Genomic DNA, 26,371 nt, shown 5'->3' on the forward strand with positions numbered 1-26,371 from the left:
TGTTCACATATCCTATTCGTTTGGGGGTGATAACAGAACTAAGTCCTTGGTCAGTCCCCAATATCTCCCAGAAGGCTCACTAGAACTTGCAAGTGAATTGCTCCCCCTATCTGAAATAATGTCTTGAGGTGCTCCATGTAGTCGATAAATATGATGCAGGAATGGTTTTGCAAGACCTTTGCCGAAGTGCACACCGGGCAGCTGGCAACATAGCCCTCAATGTCTTTCTTGAGGGATGGCCACCAAAACTGCCTTTTGACTAAGTGCAGTTTTTTCACAAACCCAAAATATTCCACCTTTTTTAACTCATGGCAGCACCTCAAAACCATGAGTTTCTGACTCTCTGGAGCATGAAGTTTTGCCCCCACCCAGGCTAGTCCGTCTTGGATTAAGCAAACATTGCTGTGAGTTTAAAACCACTTATCATCCTTCAGGGTGACTTTTATGGCAAAAGTCAGTCTTTGGGTACTGGAGTTTTTTCTCTCCCTTGGGCTCAGGTGGTCACTTGAGTGGCCAACTGATGGGGGAGGAGCTCTGGTTTAATTATTTCTGCTTTGGAGGAATTGTACAGTGCTTCTGCCAAAAAATTCTTCCCCCCAGGAAGATAGCGCAGAATGAAGTCAAAGCGGTTAAGATATTGTGCCCATCATGCTTGTTCAGGAGAAAGCTTGTCAAGAGTTTTTAGTGCCTCTAAATTCTCATGATCAGTCCATACTTCAAAAGGTATTTTATTCAGCTCTAAGAAGTGTCTCCAGGTCAGGAGCGCCCATCTCTTGGTGTAAGCCTCTTTCTCCCACACAGCTCATTGTTGCTCAGTCTCAGAAAGTTTTCGGGAGGTGTAGGCACAAGACTGCAGTTGTCCTTTCATTTTCCTGCAGTAGTATTACTCCCATAGCCATCACTTGCATCAGCTTGTATAACAAATGGTTTTGCCTGCTCAAGACTTTAACACTGGCTCAGCCGCAAACAAACACTTGAGCTTCTCAAAAGCAGCTTGGCATTCCATCAACCATTTAAGCAGTTGACTAGGTTTAGATTTGTCCCCTCCTTTTAAGTAAATTCGTAATGGGGAGAGCTATTTGAGCAAATGAGGGAATGAATTGTCAGTAAAAGTTTGCAAGTTTGCAAATCCTAGGAAGCTTTGCAGCTGCTTCCTAGTGTGGGGTGGTACTCAATTCAGCACACCTGACTTTTTCCAGGTCCATTTCAATTCTTTATGCGAGAAGCGGTAGCCTAAATAATCTATCTTACTTCAATGGAACTTGCATTTAGAGACTTTGACATACACCTTGGCAGCTTATAGTTTTTGGAGGACTGTTCTCACGAGCTTCACGTGTTCTGCTTTGATTTCAGTGTAGATTAAAGTGTCATCTAAATACACAAGCACCCCCTTGTATAGATGCAGGACCTCATTAATCAATTGCATAAACATAACTAGGGACTTCTGTAGCCCGAAAGGGAGTATTTTAAATTGGAAACAGCCCAGCAGGCAATTAAAAGCAGTTTTCCATTCATCCTCTCTCTGATCCTCACACAGTAATAGGACTCCTGCAAGTCTAGTTTAGTAATTATCTTGATCTTGGCAAGATGGGCTAGCATGTCTTTCATCAGAGGTAGAGGGTAAATGTTCTCTACACACACACAGTGTTTAACCCTCTATAGTCCACTAATAGACGGAGGGTCCCATCTTTCTTTTCCCAGAATAGGAATGTTGCCATCACCCTGGGTCACTCTGATTGAATGAAGATTTTTATCAATGAACAACTGGAGACTTCTGGTTCCGGTTCGCGGCGTCGCTAGTCGTGCAGGGAGACTTCGCTCCTCGCCGGCTAGTTTTCCCTCCGTTGGTGGACCCTTATACGGGTCCAAAGTCTCCCTGGAGGGTGCGACTTTCCATTGAGGAGGCTGCTGTCCGGCGGAGGAGGAGTGGTGGCTCCTCCAGCTGTCTGGATGAATCTTCGAGGCCGATGGAGAAGAAGATCGGCCAGTAAAATGGCCGATCACCCTGCCGCTTCAGACTGTAAGTCAGAGAACATCTAAACTGTGAGTGCCCCTGTGGTGAGCCCGGGTGAGAACTTTATTTTTAACTCTCTCTTTTCTATTTTTCTTTTCTTTTTTTGAGACCTGTAAGAGCTTTTGGAACTATTTCCCTGGCTTGGAAAGGCAGCTTCTGCATTTTTTGGGAAGAAACGCGTTTTGTAAATATAGAAATAGACTATACTTTACTTCTATATATATATATATATTCTTTTTTTGGATACAAAAAAGGAAAAAAGACGGAAAAGGTTTTCTTTCTTCTCTCTTTGCAAGAACTGTATTATTTTTTTATTCTATATTATACTTTAAAAGACAGAAAAAAGGAATTGATTGTTGGAAAAAGACTTTATCTAATTCATCGAGGACATCTAGTGGCGAAAGCTAGACATTGCAAATTTAGCTATTCTTTTAAAGATGCAACATTGAATTTCAAAATACTTTGGTGGGAAAGATAAGATGTGCAGCTGTGGAAGCTGTGGAGGTGGATGTTGTTTGCATTAAATATAGCCTCCACAAAAAAGAAAACGAGATTTTCTTTCATGCATTAGTATCTAAAATGGAGACACAGCCACAATTGAACTATGCACTCATATTGGAAAAGATCTATGAGACTACTGTTGAAATATGTGCTACAATTCAAAACTGTACTTTAGAACCAAGATCTAGAGATTCTCTACATCTGTTCAAATTGATCTTCAGGCTATGTCTGATTATGGTATAAATCAAAATATACCAGAAGAAGAATCTCTAGAGACAGAAGAGGAATTTATTCCACCTGACAACCCCTTCTTCTGCAACGTAGACAATCAGAAGAAGCAAAGACCAATGCCGGGTCTGGTCTAAGAACGACCTTGTCTTTGAAGAAGGTGCAGAGATCCTTCCTCACTGACAGCGCGGCTAGTTCCGAGATTCTTCTCGCTGAAGTAATAGCCACTAGAAAGGCTACCTTTAACGATAGGTGATACAGAGAACATGAGTCAAGAGGCTCAAATGGTGCTGATGTCAAAGCTTGAAGAACTTTAGGCAAATTCCATGATGGGTACCTGTGTATAACAGGAGGTTTAGTGTTGGCCGGACCCTTCAAAAAGGCGCTAATCGCTGGATGTTGCGCCAGAGAGGCTAGGTTGTCCCAGGCCAGTACAGTTGAGAGGGCCGATACCTGTCTACGAATAGTGTTGACTGACAGGCCCTTATTCAGTCCTTCCAATAGGTAATCTAGAATATTGGGAATAGATACTGAAGTTGGATCTAGGTGAAACAGGACGCACCACCTGCAAAAACTTTTCCATGTAGCATCGTAGATCCTGTTTGTCGAAGGTCGTCTTGATGCTTCTATGATCGATATCACCCCTGAGGAATAGGATTGCTTGGTTAAACTTTGCCGCTCAAATGCCAAGCGGCTAGTTGTAGCCACTGAGGATCTGGATGTAAAAGCTTGCCCTGACTGAGTATTACTCGGTCCGGGGGAATCCTCCACGGGGGTGATATTGAAAGATCCACGAGGTCGGCAAACCACGGGCGCCGTGGCCAATGTGGAGCAATCAAGATTACTTCTGCACCTTCCAGGATCAACTTGCGTATGGTTGCCGGTATTAATGGCAGCAGTGGAAAGGCGTACAGAAGTTGCGCCGGCCACCGACACCTGAGAGCTTCCGGTCCCTCCGATCCCGGAGTCGGGAATCTGGAGAAGAACCTGGGGAGTTGAGTGCTCTTGGGAGTGGCAAATAGGTCCAGATGCGATTGTCCGAACCTCCGGGAGATCTCCTCGAACAGAGACGGATCCAGACGCCATTCCGACTGATCCACCTTGGCTCTGCTCAGGGAGTCTGCTTGGGTATTTGTCTCCCCTGAGATGTGTTCCGCTCTGATGGAACTCACATTTGCCTCTGCCCACCGGGCCAGAGCTGATGCCTCCTGCATTAGTTCCGAGGATCGTGTTTCTCCCTCTTTGTTGACATGGGCCTTGGCTGCTACGTTGTCTGTTAGAACGAGAACGTGTCTTCTCGTTACTATGTGGGAGAATTGACGTAGAGCCAGGTGAATGGCCCGAAGCTCCAGCCAATTGATGTTGTGAGTGAGGTCCTCCCGATTCCACTGGCCCTGCGCTATCTGAGTTCCCAGATGTGCTCCCCATCCGAATAGGCTCGCGTCTGTCATGAGTGTGATTCGGTTCGGCTCCCTGAATATACTCCCCTTGAGCATCATGGGGGATATCCACCAATTCAATGATTTCAGTACCTTTTTTGGTACCAAGACCCTCCTGCTGGAGGTACTGAGGCTCCTCCTCTGATATGGGAGGAGGAACCACTGCAACTCCCTTGAGTGGAGTCTTGCCCATGGGACAATGCCCATGCAAGATATCATCTTTCCCAGGAGTTTCGAGAGTTGTATCAACGGTACTTTCTTGTCTTTCTGAATTTGATGAGCCAGCTTGGAGATGCTGCTTCGACGTTCCTGGGAAAGATATACCCTGCACTGGGACGAGTCTATCACCGCTCCCAGATGCTGTAGCTTCCTTGAGGGAGTGAGGTGGCTCTTTTCTACATTGACTGAGAATCCGTGTTCTTGTAGAACGCGAATTGTGGTCTGGAGGTCTAATTTTGCTTGCTCCTATGAGCTGGATTGAATCAATATGTCGTCCAGATAAAACTGTACCCGCACCGGCATCAGCCTGAGGTGGGCCGCTATTACTGCTAGAATTTGGTAAATACCCTTGGGGCTGAGGATAGACCGAAGGGTAGTGCCCTGTATTGGTAATGCCGGTGTGCGTAGGTAAATCTGAGGAATTTTCGGTATTTGGGATAGATGGGAATATGCAGGTACGCCTCCGTGAGATCTATTGAGGACAGGAGGTCGCCCTTCCTGACACTGGTTAGGATGGATTTCAGGGACTGCATTTTGAACCTCCTGTAATTTATGTAATAATTCAGGCCCTTTAGGTCCAATATTGCTCTCCACCCTCCTGATGGCTTTGGTATCACGAAGAGGATGGAATAAAATCCTCTTCCTTTGGTACCCTTTCTACCGCCTGAATTGACAAGAGGTGAGCTATGGCCAAGGTTATCAGCCTGGCCTTGTGTGCCTTTTTGGAGATGCGACATCTGATGAATCGGTTTGGTGGGGGAGAACAAAAGTCTAAGGTCAGGCCATACCTGGTCGTCTCCAAGACCCAGGCGTCGGTAGTGGTCTGCTCCCAGACCTCGATGAAATTCCTTAACCGACCTCCTATGGGAGTGTCCTGCCTGGCGTCACTTGGCACGTTTAAAGGGTCGGCCTCCCGATCCTCTAAAGGAACGCCTGGACTGAAACTGGCCTCTGGCTTCCCTGTTTGGGCAATCCTGGGAACGATCCTGTCTTGAATAGAAGGATCGTGAGCCTCTAGACCAGTCCCAGGATTGCCCTGTCCGAAAGGGCTGTGCCCAGTCCCAGGAGTTGCCTGGGCGGAAACTTTGTCTCCGGAATTCCTGACTGCCTCTCCTGTCCAATTTCTTTGATGGATGGACTAGGATCTTCCTTTTGTCCCTACTCTCGCTTACATGTGGATCCAGAATGGATCCAAACAAAAATGACCCACTGTACTTGGACGTCGAAAGACGCCACTTGGCCTTCAGGTCTGTCTTCCAATTTTTAAGCCACAGTAGTCTACGAGAGGCCACTGTGGCCGCAATGGATCTTGCCGCATACTTGGTTGCATGAAGTGAGGCATCAGCCATAAATTGTGAGGCCGCCAGTATCTTGGCCAAAGTTTGGTGAGCTCTGACCTGATCTGGAGGTACAGTGGTTTGTAGCTCGCGAAGCCACATTATGCAGGCCCTGGCAAAAAATGATGATGATGATGTTGCCGCCTTGGCCGCCCAGGCTGCGGCCATGTGGGAACGACGGAGGGAGTGCTCAAATTTCTTTTCCTCTGGTTTCAAGGCCTCCGCCATGTCCCCTGGAATCGCAGAGGTAGAAAATAATGAGATCAAGGGACTATCTATTGCGGGGACATCTAACATGCCCGAAAAGGAAGGAGAAACATTGAATAGTTTCGTTTCCATGCCACTAGGTGCTGGTGTTGTTGCTAGGGAATCCCATTGCTCCTCTACCGTGGTGCGGAAAACCTCAGGACAAGGAATGTACTTGTCCTGTGGAACTTTCTTGGCAAAGAGAGGGTTTGCCTCTTTGCTGGTAGAAGGATTTTCCTCCTGAACTGAGGTCAAATTGACCGTAGAGACTGCCTTTATCAGAAGTGATTTTAGAAGCGCCGGATCAAAGAGACCAGCGCTTGTTGCCTGCTCAGGAGCGGTGCCCTCATCCTCCGAGAGGGGCATATCAGACATATCTAGGTCTAATAATTCTCCCTCTCCAATTTGAGAGGAATTCTCCGAAATGTTCGTAGTCGGAGCCTTGCTTCGTCCCTTAAGGGATGGCTGAAAGGCTACTTGGCCCTTAGAAGCCATGAACTGGGAAAAGGCATCCTGCATGAATGCCTGAAACTGTGCAGACCATATGTCCTCTTGAGCTATATCCGTGGACGCAGCTGCAATGGGAGTATGGCCTGGTGACGAGTCAGGTGAAGAAGAGTGGGAGGAGTCCAACTGTTCGGTTTCCCCCAGAGGAGACCAAGTTCTGAGAACCTCCTGGGGGGTAGGTTCTGCACTAGGGGCCACCAATGGGGCAGGGGAAACCATGCTTGCCCCATTGGAACTGGTTTTCTGGGCCCTGGCAAATTGTCTCTCTAAAGCCAAATGTCTCCTCGATGCCTCTCGCTCAGCTGTTTTGGATGGGCCCCTTTGAGTCAGGTGCTTTGTTTTAGCTTTCTTCTTTCCCCCCACCTCAGATTCTGAGGATCTGCGTTTTTGTTGTTGTTGTGGGGGGGCGAATGGTGGCCCTGCGTAGCTGAATACGAGACATTGTCTGCCATTGTGGCCAGGTACCCCGAGTAGGCAATACCTGGAGTGGGGAAAATAAAGTACACAGATCAGTTGCAGAGAATTGGAGACTAAGAGCCCTCTTCTGCACAGAAACAATGGCCGGACAGACAGGCTTCTTTGGGAAGGAAGGAACCTGTAGGGCAGTGGCTAAAGGCCACAATAAGGAACAGTTAGACAGAGTTCAAATTCTCCTCACACTCTTCACCAGGGTCAATAGACAGGGGTGTCCAGACCTATTAGAAGGACACTTGTAGAAGTGCTAAATTATTTCCCCCAATATGTGGCTGTGAATACAGACCACTAGCTGTAAGAAGGTGGTTTGCTTTTTCCTTTTTCCCCTCTCCTTCCTCCTTCTTGTTTCAATACCTATATGCTTTTTTTTTACTAACAAATATATAATTTATGAGATAAACTCCAGATAGTAGCTCCACCTAAAATGGAGGACTAAGCTATAACCACCCAAAATGGCTTCTGACAGAAGGCCACGCCTTCCAACGGCTAACTGACAATGGAGCCACGAGGCTCAAAATGGCGTTTCACGGCTGAGGTAATCAGCCTAGAGGCCCAAAGAGGCGCGATCTTGCGCTGGGCACCCCCCCGGACCCCGTAGGTGTCCTCAGGTGACTGGGAGGTTCGTGGAGCCGATAGAGGGAATTGCGTCCTGTTAATTGCCTCCCTAACTCCGTTGAGTGAAAGGCGGCGGCTCTGGCGCTTTTCGGGCTTCGAAGCCCTGCGCCTCTCAGCTGATTTTGGGCGAGCGGGAACGGCGGCTCTATCCTCCGAACAGCTTTAATTCCCTGCGCTTGCCAGCTGATTTGGGCAGACTGGAGCGTGGCAAACGCTCCAAAGAAGCCGGCTCAATCCCCCCTGGCTAGGACCTCAAGACCCTGGGGAATACTTCACCACTCCGTCGATCGAGAAATTCCTCAGGAGACGGAGAACTGCTAGCGGCTCGGAGCCCCGAGCTGGTATTTGCAGGTCGACTCTCTGTAAGTACTGAATATTTAAAGATTTTACAGAGAAGGGGAAGGATCCTATTCTAAATTGAATTTCTCAGGAGCTAAATTTTTAACTGCTAATGGGCTTCGAGACTGAGTAAAAACTGGGGTCACGCCCAAGGGAAGGGTGTGGCCAAAGTTTTTACCCACTCTGCCGGGCAGGAAGGCTGTCATAGAACCCAACCATTGGACTCTACAGCCATCCTGCTGGAGAATAATTTAGACTTAGAAGTAAGAAAATTATAACTATATACATATGTAATGCTTAATTAATTAGGAGATTTTTGTAAATAATAATATGATTTGATAAGATATGATAATTAATTGAAGGGAATTCGAAATTAGTGTAATGAACTGAAAGGAATTAAGGTTTAATATTGTTTTTTTTCTTTTCTTTTTTTTAACTAAGTTAGTTATTATTGGAAGAAGAAATAAATAAGATTGGTGATAAAAAGAGGGATGAGAGAGATTAAGATCTTGAACATATTTGGAAGAGATATTTGAAGTGATAATTTGTTGATGTAATATATTATTCGATGACGGTAATTAAATTCATAAGGTTTTAGGTTTAGTAGTAATAGAAATTTATGATAGAAATGAAATATATTAAATTTATTATGTTATTTGAGGGAAATAGAGAGATGTAAGCAAATGTATTAAGTTGAGTTGTTTTTGTGTGACTTTATTTTGGAATCTTTGTTTACTCAAACACCACGGTATGTTTTAAGTACTTTTTGTTAAAACTATAAAACCAATAATATATATATATATATATTTAAAAAAAATGAACTGGAGTTCTTCCAGCTCTCTAGGGCTCATCAAGGACAGTTTTGGTTTTGGCAACTTGGCATGAGGCTTGGCCGGATTGCTATAGCAGGGCTTTTCAACCGGTGGTACGCGTACTACCTGTATACTATTGCACGTGGCATGGAACCATCCTAGAGAAGTGTAGCGGGGGAGGGGAATGAGCTGAAGCAACCCAAGCCTGAGGGAGAGGCAGCTGGAGCTGCAGGACTGTTGGGGCTTGACAGAAGCCCCAGGAACACTGGCAGGCTCCAGCTGACTTGCACTTCTGAAAGCAGTGCAAAGCTGGAGGTGAACTGAAGAAAAGGGGAGGGGAGGAGAGGATATAAAAGGAGGTGGTTTTGGCAGGAAAGAGGAAAAAAAGACAACAGGGAAAGAGAAAAGGACAGAAAAGAAACTGTGGAAGGAGAGCTCAGCAGGCGGGGAGGAAAAAGAGACAGGGAAGCAGCAGCAGCTGTAGCTGGAAGGTCCCCTGGTTCATTTTCTCCAGCCAGGAGAATGCAATTAGCGCTGATGAAATGAAAAGCCGGCAGACGAGCATGTCAAAAAGGAGGTGGGATTATTTTGGAAGCCAGTGGGTTCCTGGTCAACTGGCAACTTGAATGGATTACCATAAGGATTTTTATACAGTTTTTACAGCATAATTCAGAGGCTCGGTTTGTGTGCTTTGGTTATTGGAATATTTTAGTCTGTTTCACAAAGGCTAGCAATGAGTTCAAAGTGTTGGCTTCATATATTTAATCCCTTTAAACAAATGTAATTAGTTTTACCCCCTTATCTTGAGTCTGTCTATGGCAGGGGTAGGCAACCCAAAACACTCAAAGAGCCACTTGGACCCATTTCTCACTGAAAACAAAACACTGGGAGCCGCAAAACCCTTTTGATATCTAAAATGAAGTTAACACTGCATATATCTTTTTTTACCTTTATTATAGGTATTTTATACATGTATGTATAAAAAAGGATATATGCAGTGTTATCTTCATTTTAGATGTCAAAAGAGTCACTGTCTCTCCCTCCCTCTCTCTTTCCTCTTTCTCTTTCCTCTCCCTCTCCCTCTCTTTCCTCTCTCCTCTCCCTCTCGTTCTCTTTCCTCTCACTCTTTCTCTTTCCTTTCCCTCTTTCCTCTCCCCTTTCTCCTTTCTCTCTCTCTTTATTCTTTCTCTTTCTTCTCTTTCTCTCTCTCTTTCCTCTCCCCTCTCTCTGTGTCGGAAATGCACTGAGAAATCTATTTGCAGATTGACAAAAAAGTAACAAGAACCTATTTATTGTATATAATGTTTTATTATAAATCGTGAAATCTGTACATCTGCTGTGGTTTTGTGATGTGCAAATTTCAGCATGGGTTTCATTGAGGTTTTCAGTTGCTTTTCTATTGTTTGGGGGAGTTTAAAAAATTGTTTTGAGTTTGTTTGGGACACACCCAAAGACCCAAGTTTATATTTAAAAAAAAACTAGGGGAAAAAATAGACAAGCTAATACACCCTTTCACTGAAGAAGGGGGAAGGGAGGGGGGAAAAGGAGTGAAATTTTCTGAGTTCTCATTGACTACCTGTAAGCCCAAATGAGTACAGTATTCCCTCCTCCGCATGTACCCCTTTATGCCAGTGCTGAGCTCAGGGTGTGTGCGTGCGTGTGTACGCATGCATGTGACTCTTTGCTCCCCCCCCCGCCCACCTTTTGTCCTGCTCTCTATTCCCTCCTTTTCCTGTTTTGGAAACTTCCGTACTCTAATCCTCTGGATTGGCACCATCCAAGGCGCTGCTGCTTACTTGATTCCTCTCCCTGGCCAAAAAAATCGTCTTCATCCAGCCCCCAAATCCCCCCCCATGATTTTTTTTCCCTTCTACTGCTCCCTCTCCCATACCCCAATAGGCCTTTTTGTGTATTTAGGAAAGAATTTTTAATAGACACTTTTTATATTAAAAGAAACCTATATATTGAGTGACGAGGCTGCCTCATGTGCTTCTGTTAGCTGTTTGGTTGGATGCTGCTTGGGGGATCTGGGGGGGACAAAGGGGGAGATGGTGGCAAAAGCTTCATGGGGGCGCTGCTGGCAGGGCAAGTGAGGCGGCTGTGAGGCTCGCTTTTAGCACGGGAATCTAACCCAGCTTCCTGGTGCTGACATCCAGGAGGCCGACGCGGCTAAATTCGTGCTGCGGCAGAAAATTAGCCAAGCACCGCAGGTGTGAACGCAGCCATGGCGGCAGCCTTTGCACGTGGGGCAGCTGAACGCGGGGCCGAGATTTGGGCTGCTTGCAAGGCAGTGCCCCTGAAAAGCAGAGCCTCTCTTTCCCCACGTCGACGCTCCTGCTCCAAAGCCTCTGACCCCTCCATTCTAGCAAACTGCTGCCTGCTTTCATTTTTTCTCCTCCTTTCCCTCGGTCCCAACTCAGTTTGGCAGGATGGATGAGATTTCTCCTGGCCCGCATTTCAAAGGCGTGATTAGACACACAATGACGCCCACAATAATTGGGCCATGAGGTGCAACTTCCCCAGGAGGCAGAAAGAATTTGGGCAAGCGGCGTTTTGTAGATCAGGCTGGGGCTAAGTCGGGCCCTCATGGGGCGCAATTAGGGGCGGCTCCACGGAGTCCCAGCCACCTGACTCATGGAGCAAGCCGGTAGGGAGCCCACAATTAGCGGGCCCACCAGGAGGCGGTTGAGGTGGACACCCCCCCCTGCGGCAGTCAAGCGGCCCGTGACCTTCCCACCAAGCCCGACGGATTCCTGGCCACCAGGCCATAGAGCAGTAGCGGCTCCCTCGCCGGTGCTGCTTGGCCTCCCCAGCCGGCTGGCCGGTCCAGCCTTTCCAGGGCCAAATCCTGCAGGTTGCGATTCGCACGGCCCTGGTCCAGAGGAGCGTCCTCGCCCTAGTGGATGGGGGGCTAGGAGAGGAAGCCCCTTCCGATGCCCAGAAACCAGCGCTTCCTCTCCTGCTCTAGGCGTGGGAAAATGGGAAGTCCTGGAAAGGCTAAGCGTGGCGGGGCCGGAGGCAGCAGAAGGTGCCCCGGGCACCATGGACCGGCCCAGGGAGACACGTGACCGGCTCGGCTGCCCAGGCAGGGAACGGCCCAGGGACTGCCTAGGAAGCGATGCCCCCATCGGCCGCTGGCCCAGCCCGAACTGTTGCCCGGCCCAGGGAGACACGTGGCTGGCTTGGCTGCCCAGGGAGCGGCCCAGGGATGGCCCAGGAAGCAATGCCCTAGCCAGGACTGCTGCCTGTTATAGGTAAGCTGGGGGGTGCGCCATCTGCCCCGCGGCCGCTTCATGGAGGCGTTCCCTAGACTTGGAGCCCCCTCCCTTCCCCCTGTATCTCCAGCTCTGCTGCTGCTTGGCCAACGGTTGCACCAGCTGGATGTCGCAGGGGCTGCTCTCCCTCAGGGCTGCGGCTTGTGGGAGGGCTGGCCTGCTCAGCGAAGGCTCCAGCGGGCTGCTCCCAGCAGGAATCCCGGGACTTCCCCGCGTGGCTGCCCAGCCACGTGCGCCTGGGACAGGGCCAGCCCAAGAAAGGGACTTCCTGTCCACCCTTCTCCCAGGGGATGGAGCACTCAGGCGCAGGGCCAATCAGGAGCCCTGCGAGGGAGCAAGTCTGCAGGGGGGGGAGGAAAGTGCAAGTGCCTCTCTCTCTCTCCTTGTCTCTCTCTGCAAATGGCAAAGGAGGCTCCGGTGCCGCAGGGGATGGCTCAAAGAGCCGCATGCGGCTCCGGAGCCACGGGTTGCCGACCCGTGCCCTAGCCCTTTACTTAAACAGTATCAGGTTGGGCACGGCTGCTATAAAACCAAGTAAGTTTCACAGATTTAAAATCTATTTATACAAAGTAAAATTGAGAATATAACTGTTACAGTGATCAGATATAGTGAGAAATTTCCATTTCACCTGTGCCTCTTGTCATTTCCTTTCTACATCTGCATACATTTTCCCTAACAGCAGTTAAACTATACTGTATTGCCAGATCAATTTTTATTATTGTGCCACTAATCCTATCATGGTTTCATTAAGTCATTAATCACTAATAGACATGCTTGGACTCAGGAAGAGAGTATTATTTCTGTTTAGTTTAGTTCCTACTTTGTACTTTTGTTCCTACCTTTTTCAGCTCTCCTTTACTGCTGTATTTCAAAAGAGGCAGATATACTATCTAAATTCTGGTATAAAGCTGTTCATTCATCTATTACTATTTTATAATATATATTTTAAGTGCCAAATAATTTATATATTACATTTCATATAAAGAAGTGTTCTCAATATATTGAAAGATCATAGTTAACAGTTCAAAGATTAAAACTGTAAACCATATATTTAATTGAAAATATATGAAAGCACATAAAATATGAATACATTATTATATGATCCAAAATTTTACAATATTGATTTAAATAATGCATGCAATCTGTATAAAGAAAATTATACTGAATAATACAAAGTAAAGTACTATACCCGTACTTTTAAAATGTATTTTAAAGCTGCCAATGTCTATTATCAAGAAACATTTATAATCTAAAAATAAACGTTTACATTTTGTGGTTTTGTATGGAACATCTCTCATAGAATCACTAAACAGATGTCTGGGGGGAGGGGGGGTTATACAAAAAAACATAAAACATAATGAAACTTACTTAGTTTATGCTTTAATGAATTTGATATTGAGCTATGTATATTCTCCTCCAAATTTGTAGATTTATCTAAAAATAATACAGAATATAAAAAAATACAAAAAGGAAAAAAATTAGAAGAGTGCCAGATGCAATATTACCATGGATGTACTTCAGTGTAAATTAGTCTAAGCTTGGAAAAACTGTTCAGGTTCCCATTCAAAATTTGGAATATAATGTTTCAAATTACCTTGAGAATTTGAGTAATTGTCTTGCACCTTACTTTTTTTAAACCTCCTTGGACAAAAGAGGAACTTTAATTGTTGTAAGTGGATAAAATAATTTGGAGGCTTGGTGGAATGTAAAAAACACTTGTAAGTCATTGTTTTTAGTGCCATTGTAACTTTATACTATCACTAAACAAACAGTTGTTAGTTGAGGACTAGTTGTATTAAAAATGCCAGGAAAAATGCCTAGGAAACTATAGGCCTGTGGTGGTGAACCTATGACCCACTTGCCACAGGTGGCATGCAGAGCCCTCTCTGTGGGCAGGCGCGCCGTCGCCCAGTCCTAGGCCTTCAGCTGGGTTTTATAAAACCTTTTCACTTTAGGCCTCCGCCGCCGTGTGCAAAAAAAAAAAAAAATTCAATCAATTTTAACTTCTCATGGGAAAAAAAGATCCCGCAAAGTTGGAATTGATTGAACTTTTTAGTCCCACCCAGTCTGCCATTACTACCGCAGCCATGCCCACCCAATGGGCCACGCCCACCCAGCATCTGACAATACATAAGTGGGTTTTGGGATGCAGATTGGGCACTCAGTCTCCAAAAGGTTTGCCATCACTGCTATAGGCCAATAACATCTTTCCCACAATGTTTAAATTACTTTCAGGTATAAGAGCAGATAACTTCCAAGATTACTTCCAAGAAAATAACATCTTTCCAATAGAACAGAAAGAAAATGAAAGAAAAAGGAGAGATACAAAAGATCAAATCCTGATTGATAAAATGGTTTAAGAATTGCGTTAATAAACCATATTGTCTGAACTGATTATAAAAAGATGTTTGATTCATTACTGCATAATCACATAATCATCAAACATTTGAAAACAATGCGCTACAATAGCAATAAATCAGGGTAAAATCATGAATTGTGATGAACTGAAATACTGAATGGCCAAATCATTAGGAGCACTCCGGATAAAGTCTACAAGTATCTGAGCATTTTATGGTTGGATAACATTAAGCATGAACAAGTTAAAAATGTATTTAGTAAAGAATATATCTAAGAAGTAAGAAAAGTGATTAAGACAAAATTGAATTGTGAAAACCTAATTAAAGCCACCAATATCTGGCCCATATATGCTAGATAACAAATTGATTATAAATAATAACATAACACAGCCACCAAAATGATTCACTGGGATTTTTTTATAATTTTTATAAAAAATATTATGTGTCAGTAATAAAAGATCAGTGGGAACACAAAGTTGAAAAGATACTCAAAATGAGCAAGTTGAAATACTATGGGATTTCTGGACACAAACTAGCTCCTAACACACCAGATTTTAATGGTAATTGAAAAGAAGAAGAAAAAATGGACAACTAATATTGTAATAGCAGAGTAAAGTAGAATAAAAGACAAAGAACTGGAGATAACAAACTGTCAAGATCTGGAAATTGACATTAAAAACTACAGCATAAACCAACTGTGGTGATCCCAGCGATTATTGGCACAATGGATGTCATACCAAAAAAAAGCATTTAGAAAATACATCAACTGACTTACAAAATTTCAATTCAAAGGCCATCTACTGAGATTCACACATATACTATTTTGAAATCCTAGGTTCTTGGGTAGAACTTGATACATATGAAAACCAATATCAGCTAAAGAACTGGCAACTGTAATTTCACATATTTCTATATATTAATATGAATGCATATACTATAAAGCCAAAATTGACTGCAAAAGCCATTCCTGCAAAGGAGCTTAAGAAACAGTGGACTTCTTAGTTTGCTGCTGCAAGAAGATTGCACCAACTGACTACAAGAAATGACATCACAAAGTAGTAATAATGGAGCACTGGAAGATCTGCAAGAAATACCATTTGCCTGCAAGTTTCTATGGAGATTCTCACTCATCCAAGTCATATCAACGTATCAACTCTGAACAGATACATCACATTCACACGGAAAGATGTTAAAGAAAATAGTCTAGACTTCTTGGACTTTGCAACACCCATTAAGGAAGTCAGAAGCCTTAACATTAAAGTTTACAGAAAACCCCCCCACAGAGATCAATGTTTACATTTTGATTCTCACCATCCACTGGAACACAAAATGGGAGTTATCACTCCACTAAGCTGCAGGCCTGCCAGCCAGCAAACATAAGAAAAAGAATTAAAACACTCAAGGAACCCCTCAGAACATGTGGCTATCCCAACTGGGCCTTCATCAAATCCCCAAAAAATCCCAGCAGGAGCTCCTCCATAATAGAAGAAAACAATAAATGAAACAATGTTGTCATTCCATTGCAGGAATGGAATGTCATTGCAGGAATATCTAAAAAGCTCAGGAGGATCTTCAACCAACACAACATACATGCACAATTTAAACCCAAGTATACATTAAGGCAGAAGCTTGTCCACCACAAGACTAAAACACCCAGACACAAACTGAGCAATGAAATAAGACATGTGCAGATCTGTAAATTGGGGAAACAAAACAACCACTTCATAAATAAATGGTACAATATAGGAGAACAAATTCATCAGGACAAGATTCAGCAGTCCATCTACATTTAAAAGACATTTTTTTGAAGACAGCCAAGTCCACATTTTGGACACAGCTGGTTTGAAAGAAGGGTCAAAGAGGCCATCTATGTCAAAATTGAACAGCTCTCTCTTAACAGAGAGGGACAGATACAACATAATTTATCTCCAGTTCACAGTAAGTCTTTTCAGCAGTTCCAAGAAGATTCCACACCCATTTGCACCATTCAGGTGACCTTGAGGACACAGATAAACCAAGTGGCCCCAACAACTCTCTAAAAGAAGCAAATAATCAGTTGTCTGCAAGGAATATAAATCCTTTGATTCCCCACCATCCAGTAGAGAAGCTTCTTGGATGAGAAGCAAAACGTCTTCAAAGAAAAACAAGGAAGTCCAGTTGCCTCTTGAAAAGGCACCTATGGGACAACCATGACCTGGATGACTGAAAATCTCCATAGACAAGGAAAAGACCATATTTGCTTGGTCTACATATTGTTGAAAGAAAAATCTTCATCAGGGTCCAGTCCAAGCTGGGAATAATCAACCTGGAAACTGCTTTAGAAAGAAGGTTGTAGTTTATTGAAGAGGAGAGCCAGACAGAAAGATGGCTCTGGAAAAATTGTAGTAGGGAATGGTTTTTTATACCTTCTTAGGCTTTTGTTTGGAGTTGTTGCTGTGGCATGAACTTTGACTGAGTCTACCCTGGGGCTGTGGCTGATGACTGTGGGATTTTTTGGTATGAGGGATTGTTGATTCTAGGGATCTTTCTTTCTAATCCCAGCTTCCGGACTCAAATCTTTCTGACAAGATTATTGCATCTGCATTTCTGCAGTCCTGGTTTCTGTTTGGGGCAGAGAAACTTGGGGTGAGGGGTTTCTGCTTTAAGATCCTTTGGGAAAATATAATATTCTGCCTTTTAATATTCCCAAAAATATTTCTTTCTGGATGGGGGGGGCTGATTTCCCACAATATAATAGTAAGCTATAATGCACAGATCACACCCCATATGAAACCACACAATGTCTTAACAATTTGGGTGAACCACAGTAGTATCCAAACCTACACAGAAAAAGAAGCAGAACATAAATATTAACTTTGACAAATTACCTGAATCAGAATCATCCATATTAAATGGATTCCATTCTCCTCCAAACATTTCATTACTACAAAGCAGGCCACTGAAATAAAAAAATGTTTAGATCAGATTAAATTATTATATTAATAAATTATACCATCTGATATAGCCATAAATCAGGGGACATAACATCTCCAAGTATAATATTCTACATTTATGGAATTGATAAATGTTTATCTTCCCAAGCTGTTTTTCTTTTAAAAGGACAAACACAAAAGTAAAGTCCAAAAATGGTATCAGAGAGCCTATGTCCTAAGAGGACAGTGCAATGCTGAACTTAGTTCTCTGACATCACTTCATGGCTTTCCCCCCCAAATTACTCCAGAATGTTCTGTGTTATTCTAAACCAGTGTTTTTCAAACTTAGTAACTCTAAGATGTGGGATTTCAACTCTACAAATTCCACAACTAGCATGAAGCAATTTAATTAGAGGAAAGCTTTATCAGTATTATTATGTGGCACATTCACAATTTTTTCATCCTAGGTTATTGAATATGGTTGTGTTACTATGAATCAGACACTGGGCATAATATTCAGAAACAAATACTTTCCATAGAAGTATTTGTTTCTGAATATTATGCAGAAACATATTTACTGTACAAATATTTTAAATTCAGTCTGAATAAAATAGCTTCTTCAATCAAACATATCAGGGAGGGAGGGAGGGAGGGAGGGAGGAAAGCCAAACTGAAAACATTTCAAAAAATTATCTGATGTCATTCATATTTTCATGATGCACAAGATCTGAAAAAAATTAAAAATATTAACAGTTGAATTTGTAAGATTATTATAATTATTAAATGTAAGGGGTTACATGCAAAGGCAACTGATGTTATTATCAATTTACTAGATGTCACTACTCAACTGGATTTGTGGCATATGGATTTAGCTTAAATTCATTATCATCCAAAACTGGTCATATATTTTATAGTTAGAAGAAATGAGAGCAATTTTGTCAGCTTGGGTCTTCAATATCCTGGCTCATACCCTACCTATGAATTAAAGCCAACCAATATTTAGCTACAGACCAGCTGCCCTATTATATATGTTTAACAGCTAAAATATTTGGTAAACAAGTCATTCTAGAAAGAATTCTATGATAGCCCTACATATCAAACATTTTTTCAAATATTTTTTTAAGAATTATAAATAAAAAGAATAAGACCATTCATGGATTCTTTTAGGCATACCCAAGTCAGTGGGCTTCAAAACCTAGGCAACATACACACAAGCTGTTGTGATTCCTTGCCTGCCAGCAGATCCAGCAGCCGAATCCAAGGAATCAGATGATGAGGAGGAGGTGCCTGGGTTCGCATTGGAGTCTGCAGAAGGCTCTGAGGAGCAAGAAGACTCAGAGCCAGACATCGAGCTGGCCCATCTATTCACGCTCAGGCAAAGACGCAGCTGTTTTGGGGGCCTGAACTAAATGACGAGGAGGAACAACTGGAGCCAGTCCTGGATGCACAGATGTGCAGAGAGAAGAGGTGAGCAAGACAACCGAAGGCGGTGGGGTAGCTCCATAGGCAAAGTAAGAGTCACTAAGAAGCCATGCCCTGGCTAGACTATAAGAGGAGAGGTATGGGAGGTGCTGGTTGCTGAAGGCAACCTTTCATGCTACAGCTTCAAGCTTCTGTTTTTGGATTTCTTGCCTTAGGATCTTGTTTGTCAGCATTCCAGCTGAGAACTCAGAGAGTGATCTTGTTCGTTTCAACAGCTATTTTGTTCCATAAAAGCCGTGTCAAAATAAAAGGAGTTTTTTCTTACAAAGTCCTGCCTTGTTCAATGAAAAGGAGTTTTTCTTGCAAGTAAGCGGTTGAGCAGTACTCGTGTAGGCTGGGACAGAACACAAGCACTCCAAGGCTAGTATCACTGCTCATTACTCCATTCTTTCCTACTTTTACTTATACGTCCTATTATTCCTCCAACTACTATTCCTTGTGAGACCTACTGCTACAACACAGTATTTTTTTTCTATCTGCTTTAGTCTGCTTCAGGAAATTTCAGTACCTTTACGGCAGCAACCAAGTTGATTAGGGGACTGGATGCTAAAACATACAAAGAACTATTGCAGGAATTGGGTATGTCTAGTATAATGAAAAGAAGGACTAAGGGTGATAGGATAGCTGTGTTCCAATAATCTAAGGCAGACATGTCAAACTCGCGATATCACGTGATGTCACACAACATATCGGGACAGTTTTACCATTACCGGCAATGGGGTGGGCGCAGTTTCCGCATGATGCGTCCGGCCCGTGGGCAGACAGTTTGACACCCCTGATCTAAGGCACTGTCACAAAGAAGAAGGTGTCAACCTATTCTCCAAAGCACCAGAAGGCAGGACAAGAAGCAATGGATAGAAACTAATCAAGGAGAGAAGCAACTTAGAACTAAGGAGAAATTTTCTGACAATTAAAACAATTAATCAATAGAACGACTTGTGGGTGCTCCAATACTGGAGGTTTTTAGGAAGAGATTAGATAACCATGTCTGAAATGGTAAAGGACAGGGCTCTCCAACCCCCAGTCTGTGGACTGGTAGTGGGCCTCAGCATGCCAGCAACTGGTCCACACAAACAAGCAAAGCCCCATCCATGGGATGCAGGCAGCACATAAAACCATGCACTTTCTGGTCCGTGGAAAAATCTTTCTCCACGGAACTGGTCCCTGGTGCCCAAAAGGTTGGGGACCTCTGGTATAGGGTTTCCTGCTTGAGCAGGGGATTGGACTAGAAGACTTCCAAGGTCTCTTCCAACTCTATTATTCTGTTATTTTTTTAACGTATCAACACTATCCCATCAAGCTGCCTCTCTGCTTAGTTTTCATAGTCAACAGCTGCTGTGCAGGCTAGGAAGACATGACAACAGCAATACAGATGCTGGCCATTTTATAGGCAGTCTGTCCTCACAAAGATCAATACAAATTACAAAAATATAAATTATCAATCGAAAAAAGTATGAAAAAGAAAAGAAAAAGAAAACAAATTCTCCCATCATCCTAATAAGTAAGGATACTTTTAATAGATTATCACTATCTCTAAATACATCATAATGTCTCTTCTCCCCATACCTCAGTTCATACATATAAAAAAGATAAAATCCAAATACTTCATCAATCATTCTTTCTTAGCAAAAAAACAGCAAAGACATTATTCATTCAGCCCCATTCAACCTAACCTTGTATTCCTTTCCTGGTTTTTAAAAATATTCTTTAATAGTTTTCAAGGACTACTGAATACCGGAGAGACTAAAGTAGCTTACAAGAAAGACCAAAAGAAGAACAGAATGGAGGTATTGGAAGACAAAAAATTATATGGCCAGCACACTAACAAAAATAGTGGGAAAAGAAATAATAACAAGACCTGGCTATGGCTAAGAGCAGGAAAGTTGAACAGAGACAGAGAGACTAATTCTGGCTACACGACCAAGCCTTAAGGACAAATGCATACAAAGCCAGAATTTAGAAGCCCACAATAGAATAAGTGCTGCCTATGCAAAGAAGCTATGACAACCTGATGCCGCTAGTTCGATGCAGCCTTCTTTCCTCCACCCTCGGTCAACTCACTGCAATTTCTTCACAAGACATCTCAACACTGGAAATTTGCTGCGGGGATATCTTGCTGTGTGTACCGGATGGAGAGCAGGGCAAGCAGGTGAGTGGACTATCAGAGGAGGGTGGCGAGGGCCAGGATGCTGGATGGAGAACTGGGCAGGTTGGCGAGCGAGCGGAATGTCAGAGGGCAGTGGTGGTAGGTTGGCTCGGCCTGAAAACCAAACTGGCAGTTTGGCTGCAGTGGGGAATGGAGAAGGCAGGGAAGCAGCGACAGGTAGGGGCTTCCTATTTTGACACCACCGCTATTGCATCCTCGCCTTGGGCTGTGCCAGATGGGAAGCAAGTGAGCAGGCTGACAGAGGGCAGAGTGTCCCATTTTTGACCCCCTCACTACCACCATTGCCTCTGGGCCTTGGCTTCAGATTGAATGTTGAATGGGCAGTTCAGTTGCAGTAGTGTGCAGGGCAGGTTTCTCTTAAAGCACTGCACCATAACTGTCCAAGGTTTTTTTTTTTTGCACAATTGTTTTTTTAAAGTGCCGCAGGTCTGCATTTCTTTTAAAGCCTCACTGCCACTGTTTTGCAATTTTTTTTTCCTTGTAGAGTGGTGGCAGCATTTAAAATGCAGAGCCAGGGCACTTAAAAAAAGATGTGCAAAAATTTGCAAAGTTGCAGTGGCTGCCCTTTAAAAGAAATTTACTCTGCATACCACCACAGCTGAACTGCCATTTGCCATTCGGTCTGGAGCCAAGGCCAAAGGCAATGTCAGTAGTGTGGGGGTGAAAATTGAAAGTGCCCTGCCCAGTGACACCGCCACTTTGCCTTCTGTTAACCTGCTCCCTCGCTTTCCATCTGGCACAGCCCAAGGTGCGGAGGCAAACTAGGAAGCCCCCACCTGCTGCTGCATCTCTGCCCTCCGCTCCATCTCTCACTGCAACCAAAACTACCGGTTTGGTGTTTGGGCCAAGCCAACCTACCGCCACCACCCTGACACCCTGTTTGCTCACCCATCCACCTGGCTTTCTATCCAGCGCCCTGCCCCTTGACACCGTCCTCTGACACCCCCACTCACTCACCCAGGTCTCCATCCGGTGCCTGCAGCAAGTTATCCCCACAGCAAATTTCCATCCTGCGAAGAAATGGCAGTAGCAAGAAGGCCATCCCCAGCTGGCTATGTCAAGCTAGTATTGTCTAGTTGTACTATTCTGACTTGCCACATAAGATCCCATACTTAATAGCTGTCAATAAGAAAGGCAAAAATATCTGGATAGAGCATGTGATAGTAATTGGAGACAGCAGAACAGTAGAGAAGGAACTGGAGAAGGTAATAATACAACGACCTGCAAATATAAATAGAATGACCCTGGCAAAAGAAAGCAAAGGTAGTACCAATAGTTGTAGACTCCTTGGGTGCAATCCCAACAACTGGAGCACCACTTCAATACTATCAGCACTAACAAATTCACCACCAGTCAGTTGCAAAAGGCAGCTTTACTCAGAACGCTTCCATCCTGCACTGATACTTTTAACATCATCAAACATCATCTGCCTTAGTGAACTACTGCAACAAGGGAAGTATCTTTCGCAAATCTCTGTACTCATGCCAGCACTCCTTCATCCCCACAAACCATCCCTTACCTTCACTGTACCCCTGCACACCATCACTGATGTACATAGCACCTCTAACACATCCTTCCTGACGTGCACCCTCTTCCCAATCTGCATCCCTGTGCACTCTTCCCAATCTGCACCATATTCTCATGCACCCTCTCCAATCCTTTTGGCACCTCTTGCACATCCTGATCCATCATGCATCCTCATCCACTCAACTGTACCACATCGCATCCTTGTGTTTCTTCTCCAGCCCACATGACTCCTCTTACATATTCCTTAAGGTCAAGAGTGGCAGATGTAGAAAGTTGTTTGTAGAAAAAATATAAATATGCACAGATAAAGTAAGTGTTACTTAACTTTTAGTGCTGTCAGTATGAGAAAGAATCCTAACTCCTTCCTGGACAAAAATTCTTTGACAAGGAAAGTGATTTTTTTTCCCAATAGCCATTTGGAAAGTACAGCTTTTCTTTGCCTTCTGTACAATTATCCTACACGCCACTGAAATAACATATACATTTTCAAAAACTGCTAATGGGGGAAACCTACTTTTACAAAAATTCTTGACAACTGCCGTCACAAATATTTTTACTGTAATAAAGGTAGTCCTCAACTAGCAGCTTCTTTTAGTGATTGTTCAAAGTTACAATGGCATTGAAAAAACTGACTTGTGACTGCTTTTCACACTTATGAATGTTGAAGCATCTCCATGGTCATGTGATCAAAATTTAGATATTGGCAATTGACTCATATTTATGATAGTTGCAGTGTCTCAGTGTCATATGATATACCTTTTACAATCTTCTGATACCAGATTAATTTACAACCATGTTACTAACTTAACAAATGCAGTGATTCAGGGACTTCCAGTTTGCCATCTGGAGGCGAACTCACCCCACTGGGGGACCCTGGAAAGGGTGGAAGGACGCCCTGTAGGGGCGACGAACAAGGAGGGGATTCCTGCTTGATCGCAGGAGGGCAGCAGCCCTTCCGCTTGATCTTGGGGCAGCTCTCCAAACCGGTGGGGGAAACACTGGCCATAGCAATATGGCTCGTATTAAGCTGCTAACAGCTGAAGTCAAAATTATTACCAAGCACCTTTAAAGTAACGCGGATGAAACTGGGTGAGATCTGATCTTCTCTTTAAGACTTTAAATATCTTTCCTGCAATAGCTGCCCTAAGTATTTTTCCCCCTGTGAGGAGAGAGGGAAAGGAATTCCTATCCCACCCTCTAAGAACAGCGGCGACTGACTACCCAGGGGAAACAAAGCAATTATAAAAATAACTTTAAATTAATTGGATGCATATACTTTTGAAATTTGGGGACGAAAAAGTTTTTCTAAAAGTTTTCTTATTCCTACTTCTATTGGATATGCTGATTTTTATCTAAAAAGAAAAACTATTATAAAAATGGGGGACTTAAAACTTTTTAAACGGCATCGGTGACATCTCATGGCGAAGTATTACAACTTGTTATTCCCTAAAATAGACTTGGCTTGAAGCCCAGACTTCAGATAAAACTCTTTTGACTTTGATAGAGACCACCTGTAAGAAACTCAGCGGTAAAGAGAACTTCTGGGCGGCATAACTGGCGTCCTTGAACTATGAATGTAAACCTTTACTGACTTTCAGAGTTATATGTGGTGAATTGCTTTCCTATCTCTTTATTTGAGGAACATTGGTTATTATATGAGATGATGAAATACCTTGGACTATAAAATTTTACTTGACAAATGACTTTTACTATAAAGATTACCTATAAATACATGCAATAGAGGTCCCATACCTAGTTATAAAATTATTTTTAACATCTGGTTTTAAAGTCCTCAGCTTAACACATCTTAAAGAGAATATGGATGAAGACCAGGAAAAGATCCTTTCCAGGTTTGAAAGTAATACATGAAACCATTCTTTCAGCTTGTGACAAAATAAGACCCAATATAAAAGAACAAGATGCCAGCCTAGATACACAAACCCAAATTTTGACTACAATCGAAGAACTAACAACGCAGAAGATAACAGAAGAAGTGGAACGATAACATACTAAGACAGAGGACTCAAATACAGTTTGACCAACAGATACAGTTAATGGAAAATCCAGAAAAGGGAGTGACAACATTGAAAATGGAAAAGACTTTCTATATAAATCAGAAGAACTGAGAAAGAAGAACAGATTAAATGGAAGATAAATATATCAGGACAATCACAGGGAATTGGAATAATAGGGAAACAATTTAATGAATTCAAATGGGCTAGCCAACTAAATAGTCTCTCTTATTTCAAATAATATATATAATAATAGAGGGAGATCTATTTGATGATCTAAAAGTACTGACATGGAACTCTAGTTGGCAAAGAAAGCCAGAATAAGGCTGAAGAAAATTGGGGTTTTGATTTATTAGAGAGGATTTCATATTACTAATTAGAGGATTAAAGAGAGAAGTTGAGGATTTCCGGTGGTTGTTGCTGAGTCTAGACCCAGTGAAACCACTCCCCATCCCCTGGGTCTGATATTCTTCTGCTGATGGGTCCGTTTGGGCCGAACGCCACCCCGGAGAGATGGCCACTGAAGGATGAATCTTTGAGGAACACGGGCCGGCAGTAGCTGGCCCGCTATAGTCAAAGCAGCCCCTGGAACCATCAGAAGGCAGAACGCATTTATGAGATCTGCCATTAACAGATGATCATCAGAGACGAAGAAATAGCTGAGTTTGACAGCAAGCAGCTGATCCGGGTGAGAATATGCTCTTATTTTCTCTGGAAGGTGGATTTTATCTGAAATAGCCTGTCTTTAATGAGAGTGTGAAGCCTGAAAGGAGGAGGGAGGAATTTTTCCCCCTCCCGCACAAGTGGCGGTTTAAACTCCATCGCACTACAAAAGAGAAAAACTAATTTGGACTACATTAAAGTTTTTTAATAGAAACTTAGGAAACTTATTTTCTTTTTGAAAAACAATATTTTTACTGGGGAAAGTCATTCTAGTTATATTCTTTCTCTAAAACTTCAGAAACCTCTTCTTTTATTTTTAAGGCTTTTTTTCTTCTTCCTGTCTAAACGCCTGAGAAAGATATAATATTCCTCCTGCAGCTACATTGAAAGCTTTTCCCCCCTTGTTCTTCACTAGTGGTTGTTTATTCAGTTGGGGAACTTGCCTTAATGCCCAGACACTTGACTGAATGCCCAGACATTCTTATCTGATTTTGATTTACTTAAAGAGACTTTTTTTTTCCTTCTCCCTCTCTTTGATTTGTTCTCTTCTGCCTGGCCCTCGCTGTACAATACAGATTTATTCCAAGAACAGTTGAACATTAAGGAGCTCTGTTTTTTGTTTTTGGTTTTTCTCCTTGTTGCGGAATAGAATTTGCTGGACTATAAATTGGATATTTTTTTTCTACAGTTTGTTTTTTCTCCCTTTTTGGGTGCTTACTTCCTCTCTTTTTCTATTATTTTTTCTCCTTTTCCTTTTTGGACTCTTCCCTGTTTTTTGGACATCTTTTTTTTCTTTTTTTGTGGGAGTGTTTTCTCCCTTTTTCTAGTTTTTCATTATCACTAATTTTGTTTACCTCTTGCTGGATTGCTCTTTCTTTTTGGATGCTTTTGGGGTCCCCTTCTATCCCCCCCATTGGAATTACTTTTTTTCTTTTCTTTTTGAACCACGTCTGGCTTCTTCTCCTAGTAATAGAAGCGTATTGGATTATAATTGGCCATCGGGCCACCTAGTGGATAATATAACACAATAATTGGAAGATGAGTACTTCAAATTTGGCCAAAGGGGTGAGAAAGGGCTCCTCTGCACCCACTTCGACCTCGGCGAGCCCAGTTCCTCAAAAATCAATTACTACATTCCTACAAGAAGAAAGAGTGGAACCTCAACAAAAGAATACTAAAAGCAATTGCAGCTCAGGCAGCAGATCTGAAAAAGGATAAAAATTATGAAGACCTGAAAAATGATCT

General features: G+C 43.2%; 1 protein-coding gene across 16 annotated transcripts in view; it reads right to left on the bottom strand.

The window, feature by feature from the left end:
* LOC120319950 (ephrin type-A receptor 5-like) overlaps positions 1–26,371 on the bottom strand; it is a 518,483-nt gene that overhangs the window by 453,994 nt on the left and 38,118 nt on the right. For 10 of the 16 annotated variants that reach the window (XM_039369333.1, XM_039369340.1, XM_039369332.1 and 7 more), the window contains 2 exons: positions 17,231–17,301; positions 13,375–13,440 (listed from right to left, as the gene is read on the bottom strand). In XM_039369333.1, the coding sequence (XP_039225267.1) occupies positions 13,375–13,440; positions 17,231–17,301 (137 nt within the window). Of the gene's footprint in view, positions 1–13,374; positions 13,441–17,230; positions 17,302–18,448; positions 19,303–26,371 lie in introns of those variants that run through there. The other 6 variants (XM_039369337.1, XM_039369341.1, XM_039369345.1 and 3 more) reach the window with 5 other exon arrangements.

The sequence above is a fragment of the Crotalus tigris genome, unplaced genomic scaffold, assembly GCF_016545835.1.
Source record: "Crotalus tigris isolate CLP2741 ecotype Arizona unplaced genomic scaffold, ASM1654583v1 scf7180000021050.780039, whole genome shotgun sequence".
Taxonomy (NCBI): Eukaryota; Metazoa; Chordata; class Lepidosauria; order Squamata; family Viperidae; genus Crotalus; species Crotalus tigris.